The sequence below is a fragment of the Perca fluviatilis genome, chromosome 13 (assembly GCF_010015445.1).
Source record: "Perca fluviatilis chromosome 13, GENO_Pfluv_1.0, whole genome shotgun sequence".
NCBI lineage: Eukaryota > Metazoa > Chordata > Actinopteri > Perciformes > Percidae > Perca > Perca fluviatilis.
Window position 1 is genome coordinate 607,687 of NC_053124.1, and position 7,284 is coordinate 614,970.

At 41.0% G+C, this 7,284-nt stretch overlaps 1 protein-coding gene across 5 annotated transcripts in view; it reads right to left on the bottom strand.

Moving 5' to 3' along the window:
- The window catches only part of smad10a (SMAD family member 10a), a 51,014-nt gene that overhangs the window by 20,083 nt on the left and 23,647 nt on the right, over positions 1 to 7,284 (bottom strand). For 3 of the 5 annotated variants that reach the window (XM_039820141.1, XM_039820138.1, XM_039820142.1), the window contains one exon: positions 1,534 to 1,777. In XM_039820141.1, coding sequence (XP_039676075.1) covers positions 1,534 to 1,777 — 244 coding nt within the window. The remainder of the gene's footprint in view (positions 1 to 1,533; positions 1,778 to 7,284) is intronic. The other 2 variants (XM_039820139.1, XM_039820143.1) reach the window with 1 other exon arrangement.

The window sequence follows — 7,284 nt, forward strand, 5'->3', positions numbered from 1 at the left end:
GACAGAAAACTAGCGGCAGCGTTTAGATGGTGAGAGACATTTCTTTTGGAGTGATTGATCACATTATATTGATAGCATTAGTTACGCCAGGTCTTTTGGAGTAGTGAACTGATAGGGTAAATGCTGACATGTCACATTTGGTTAATCTGATTTAGCCAACGCGACAGACGTGGAGAGGAGATTCAGATTGAAATTGTGTCCTGAGGGAGGCAATCACAGGAAGCAGCACTCAAGCGACTTTGATTTTCTCTATTTATTTCCACGTGTTAAGTAAGTAGCCGTGTAATAAGCAGCATGATGTAGAACAAGCTCATCGCTATTGCAAATCCAGGACCCTGACACAAAGGGGTTGTCATTTGCAATAATGATTGACTCAGACTACAATAAAACCTTTGTGAGTAAAAGGTCAATAGGCTACTTAATAATACCCACTTTACCTGTCTACAGGCATAAATATGTAGGAAGCGATATTTCAATCTGCTCTGTTTGGGCAGTCCACCGCACTGTTTTACACAAACACAGCTCTACTCTGCAAATAGCAAATTTTTACAAACAAACTAAAACAAAAGCTGTCGGTTTGTAGTCTAAATGTTTATCTTAGTTTGCCGGGAATCTTGAAATTTGGACAAATTCTTATAAACTTAACTGCTGACTAAACTAACCATGCTCTCCGCTGGAGCGGTAAATTGATGTATTAGAAGACCAAAACAGATTCATGTGCTACTTAATATGCACGCGAATGACTCGTTATGTTTGCGTTCTTCATTCTTGATGATGATGCTGGTTGTATTATTTTGCAACAGCATCGTCTCATGGCAAATGAGGCATACAGGACGAATGCTAGCCTGCTTATCAGTCCATTCATCATTAAAGCTGCTGTTTTCCACGTCAACTTTTCGCTTCAGGCCTCCTTGACAGTGACATGTTTACCTGACAACAGCCGTTTCTTTCTGCAAGCATTTTCCACCAATCAGGACGCTGCATACTACAACCATGTTTCCGTAATCACAGACTTTAACCATCACTCCTCAGTGAACTGCCTCCTAGTCTGAGATCTTTTTCTAGTTAAAGAGCCTATCCAGTTATCATTATGGAGGTTCCATGTTTTAGGAGTTTGCTCACACTAATATATGTAAAAAATATAGCATTAATTCAGTAAGAAAGTAAAAATATCGAACAAGAATAGGCGTATTAGGTATAAATACATTAGATTTTCTTTATTTGAAAGTCCAAAATTCTGGCCCTTGGAAAAATGTAGTTGATGACCCCTGGTCTACAACATCTGTGCAAAACTGGACCATAGCTTTTGAAACACAATTTTTTGAGCTTCAACAAAAAAAAAAAATCTCTGACGGGCCAACTTTCTGGCCAAGATTTTGTCATATTTGAACTGGTTTTCTGGCAGTTTTACACCTTCCCCTCTCCTGAACTCTTTGATCATCTCTTTAGTTCTTTGTAATGTTAAGCTGAAGAATGACTGATCTCTGCACCAGCTTACAAGGTTAGACACCTGCATGTCGAAGGTGCACTGACCTGCAGCCGTCCGTCCAGCGTCCTCTGGATGGTGACACACTTGCTGGGATGGACACCATTGGTGGTGATGGCAGTGATGAGCGAGTCCAGCTCATCCTTCTTCTCCTTCAGCTTTTTCACCAGGCTCTCGATGGCCCGCTTGGCGAAGCCCTCGTTCTCTCCGCCCTGCCGGTGGCACATTAAGCTGTGGACGATGCTGAGGCAGGCGTCATTGCTGCTCGGAGGGTTCACTGACATGATGCTGCTGCCACGAGACACAAGAGGAAGGCTTGTTATACTTAAAGGTCCAATATGTAATATATTTCCTGTAATAAATCCAAAAATGACCCCAATGCATCATCAGATATTAAGGAAACATGCTGTGTGTTGTTATCAACTGGCCAGTTTGACAGCCAGGCTGGGTTGCCAGATATACCTGTAAAAACGTAAACCCAGTGCGCTACAGCTGGAACGGTAGTACAGCCATGAAAGCAGCAAAAAAAACGAATGGGATCAATGGGGATAAATTCTACCAGACATTATAAAAACCGCATGTTTCTGACAGTTTGGTGACCAGAGACGTAACAAACCCCGGGTAAATATTGGAGATGTATTTGAAAGATGGAGACAGCTTAGAACCCAAAAGGACGCAGAGTTGGCTAATTTCCTCCTGAACAGGTAGCTAAGCATTAGCTTCAGGCTAATTTATCATGGCTTGTACTCACATTGAATTATATAGCTAGAGTACCCGAGTTGGTTACTCGCAAAAACAATTGAGACACAGCCAGTAAAGTGATCCCAACTGGTCCTGGCTAACGCCGCCATGCTAACCCTGCTAACTGCTAACGTTACCGGAGGACCAGGCAAGCGGGCCACAGCTGTTTACAACTGTTATTTGAAGCCAAGAGGGCTATATAGATATATATATATATATATTTATATCGGGAAGAGAGGACCGTGAGTTTGCAGTGTGCTTAGCGATTGTTGCCGTAATTCTAAGCCAATGAAGTGTGTTCAGTCGGGTGGAGAGGACGGCGAGGTAGTGGTATTTTTAGCATTTCCTAACGTAATTCTAAGCCGAGGAAGTGTGTCTGTGAGTTGGGTACAGAGCTCTGCGTGAGCACGGGCTTTTATGACCTTTTATCTACCGTTAGCTACTCCGCTGGGCTGTGGAGAAATGTCTGGCTATGTGAGATGTTGGATGCAGCGGTCTCAGCCTGGCAACCTCCGTGAACTTGGAGTCTGGGGAGGAGGGGGCGGGGGAGACGACTCTCTCCAGTATTTTGAATTGGTAATGCAGTAACTATTTTAAACACTAGCTGTCAGTATTACATATTGCACCTTTAATGAACACATATTATCCGCTCTGGCCAACTCGTACTGGCCCTTGATAGATACTCTGGTATCAGGGATAGATTCTAAACAGCCTTCTCTAAATGTAAATCTAATTCGCTGGTGATGGAAAATATATACCGGGAAAATGTCCACTATAAGCATTTGTGGATCAGGACCACCGGGTGTCCCAGGCATTTGCAACACAGGTGAGGTGACTGACTAGAGTGGAAAGTAAGGAAGGAAGGAAGGAAGAAAGGAATGTCCCCAGGCTGAATCCAGTTATCTAGCCTTACACAAATATTGTTAACAAATCAAAACTGACTACATTACTGTATGACAGAAATTTAGGTTGACTCAACTCAACAAATTTGACGGAGCGGAGGGACCGAGCGGCCGGCTGGCTAGTGAACTAGCTTGCTTTTTACACCCAGCATGCTTTTGTGCTACACTGGTTGCAGAAAATAACAAAGTTGTAGTTTTGACTAAAGTGTGTGAATGAAACATTAAGTTGTTAAATTTGACTAATTGTGGTTGGAGCTCAGTTCTCAGTGTAGCACCAACCACGGTGCAGAAGCAGCGAGGAGGAGAGGTCTACTGTCTTTATATTAAGTTTCACGGTATATGACATTATTCTATTAGTTTATTTTGTAATGTGTAGATATGTAGATCTTTTAGAAGACAAGAAAGAATATTCAAATGTCAGTTATGGCCAATTTTGACAGCCCTATGCGTATTGGATTGATCAGATGAGATACACCCTGGCCTACAATATTTCATCAGCGCTGTCACCATCACATTTCCCACCCCCCCCCACCCCGAGCGCAAAGCAGCCCAATGTAACTTATCAATGGATGTAGAATTCCAAGATAACGTCAAATAACATTAAATAATTGCAGTACTTTTGAATAATATCTTCTAATACTGTGCATACATCGCAAAGTACGGTTTTAGTTGTTTTATAGTTTTTGTGTGTAAATCGCTGCACTGAGGCTTTGATGTCAGGCCCCCAGAGCACACAGAGGCACCGTGGTGACTGAACCACACACACACACACACACACACACACACACACACACACACACACACACACACACACACACACACACACACACTTGTTTCCCTAATTATAGGCATTCGGGTTTCTAGTGGTGACAGTTCACGAGTGCCCTTTCCCACACCAGAAGCAGACATGCTATGACGGTGGGATGCAATTATTATTAATTTATATGGGCTGAAATATGTGCCACCAGAAACTGAATTTGAATCATTTCTATTTGAATTTGAATTGCTAAACTTGAATAATTGCATTGAAAAACTGAATTTGAATCACATAATTTGAAATTGTATTGTTAAATTTGAATCATTCCATTGAAAAACTGAATCTGAATAGTATAATTTGAAATTGAATTTATTCGTTTGTAACTGAAGTCTAATAAAATTTGATCTTCACTGAAAATTCAACTCTCTATATATCCTCACATTCAGTTCTCACTATTCAGATTCAGATCAGCAAATTCAATTTCAAGTTACTGAGACAGACATCCGGGTACTTGGAGGATGAAGGAAGAGCAATCGAGCGCAGATCGATAGGTAGAGTTCAGTGGCACAGGATTAGCACTAAAGATACCAAACTGTTTTTGGATGTTGGAACGAAAGAAATGACAAAAAAAAACAGCAAGGGATAACAGTTCACAGGTGAGGATGTGTTTTATGATATATATGCCGCCTTGGACCTGCAATCTGAGCTCCGGCGGCAGCGGGAGGTGGAGAGTTCCGTGGCCGGCGGCAGCGTCTCTTTCCCCGGGCAGGAATACTGCTTTGCCTCGCTGCTGCGCCGGTCCCCGCTGATCCAGATCAGACCGGCCAAAGACAGAGTGGTGATCGGCAGGATCTTCCACATAGTCCAGGACGACCTGTATGTAGATTTCGGCTCGAAGTTCCACTGCGTTTACTATTTTGCGTTTTAATGTGGAAACATCTTGTATAAACTCAGGGGACTGACTCTTACATCACATTGTATTGCAGGCTTGCTGATGTACAAAGTAAACCAATGCAATTCAAATGTTTAAATTAATTAACATGTATTTTCAAATATGGATAGTCACACTACTTTGCATGCAGTAGGCTAGGCTAAGGTAGCCCAAGTAGCGATAGTTCATTTTAAGTTTACTTAAGTGGAAGAATGTGACTAATAAACCTAGGCCTACTAACACCAGGCATTACATTTTGAACATTGTGAACAGGTAGATTATATTATCTAGGAGTCTCTGGGTCAAGGCGAGGCTGTGCTCCAAAACGTATGTGCTGGCCGAAGAGGAGTCCTGTGTATCTGCGCCACTGAACTCTACCTATCGATCTGCGCTCGATTGCTCTTCCTTCATCCTCCAAGTACCCGGATGTCTGTCTCAGTAACTTGAAATTGAATTTGCTGATCTGAATCTGAATAGTGAGAACTAAATGTGAGGATATATAGAGAGTTGAAGTTTCAGTGAAGATCAAATTGTATTGGAATTCAGCTACAAACGAATAAATTCAACTTCAAATTATACTATTCAGATTCAGTTTTTCAATGCAATGATTCAAATTAAACAATACAATTTCAAATTATGTGATTCAAATTCAGTTTTTCAATGCAATTATTCAAGTTTAGCAATTCAAATTCAAATATAAATGATTCAAATTCAGTTTCTGGTGGCACATATTTCAGCCCATAATTGTATGCCTCCACCTTCAGATCTAGGTTAGGCTACTGTCCTGTCTGTCACTGCACTAACCACAGCAGCAACATGTTGAACTTGCTGCATCTTTTTTGTTCGTGACCTCACTGCTGTGGCCCCTCAACAATATGTCCTTTCTGACCTCCACTCACCAACAAGCAGCTCGGCATGAATATTCATTGGTCATTTATATTTAAAAAGGTGGTAAATATAGTTCTTCAAGTAAGTTGTAGCACACTACAGTCAACTCTAAATAACACGTAATTTCCCACAATAATGTGGCTACTGAAAATGCTGCATGGCTAGTAACTACTAGTAGTAACTAGAAAACCACTAGCCACAGCAGAATCTCTCACTGCTAGAAATCTTCTGTCAAAACTGGGAACTAGACATCAACCTCCACAAAACTAAGATTATGATATTGCACAAAAAAAGCCACATCCCAGAAATCCAAACACTTTAACATACAATGGAATACAACTACTTGGACATAATCCTCAGTGAATCTGGGAGGTTTGGCAAAGCAATAAATTCTCTCACAGATACAGGCAGGGCCTGCTATAGCATGAGGAAATCTCTAAAATAAAATGGCTAAAATGACTCAGTAACGCTATTCAACCCATCCTCATGTATGGAAGTGTGGAGTTAACCAGTGGCAGAAATCTTGGGACACAACCCCCATTGAAAAATGTCACCTACATTTCTTCAAGGACATCCTCAAGGTTCTCAGAAACAGCCTAAGCCACAAAAGTAGAGCAAAACTGGGGGAATTTCCGTCCGCCTCTCCACATGATTAAAAGAGCGATCCAGTTCCAGCTGATCCTGAATCCTACCATCACACAGCCTTTATAAGCAACAGCATCTTCCAATAGAAAGAACCTCTGAGAATCATGAAAGAAACCTCCCAACTAAAAAACCAAGAGCTCCATCTTCCCTCCAAAACAAGGAAACAAATCCAGATACATTGAATATAGGCAAAATTAAACAAAATCCATCACCAAATTAGAATATTATCCTTTATTGATGTTGTCTTTTATCTCTTTAGCACAATACCTTATCAGCTTTAAAAAAGCCAAACAGAGCCACATATTAACAACATACATACTCAGAATGACCTTCCTAGACCAGGTTACAGCAGCAGAGATAACGTGATGAACTGATGAAACCACAATTTATACTTTCAGCCGCACAGGATGTAACACTCCATTACAGAAAACATCTTCATTAGAACTATTCAGGTTGTATTTTATTGTTAGCTTACTTTAAATAACTTAGATCATTTTGTTAATCAGTTATCTATTTATCTGTTTAAGACAATACGATGTGATGTAATTAGATGTAATGAGATGTGATGTAGCGGTAAGCGTATTGCCTCATTTACGGTTGACGACGCTCTGTGTTGCTGATAGCATCTTGCATCTGTAGCTCGGTAGGTTTGTAATTAAGGATTCAAGCAGATTCACCCATTCAGACCAAAGTTCACTGCGTAAAAGGAATATTAGCAACCTTGCTATTAGTTCTGGTCATTTGACGGTATTGTCGATGAGAGCCAAAACACCTTTCGGGCTATTTCACAAAACCAAGTTAGCAGATTGAGACTGTATTTCCAAGTTATCCTGGCTTAATTTAGCCTTGACTAAGTTTCAAGAATCCAGAGGAACCTAAGTTACCATGGAGATTTATTCTGTGCAGCTAGCCTGCTCCCGACCAGGCTAACAGA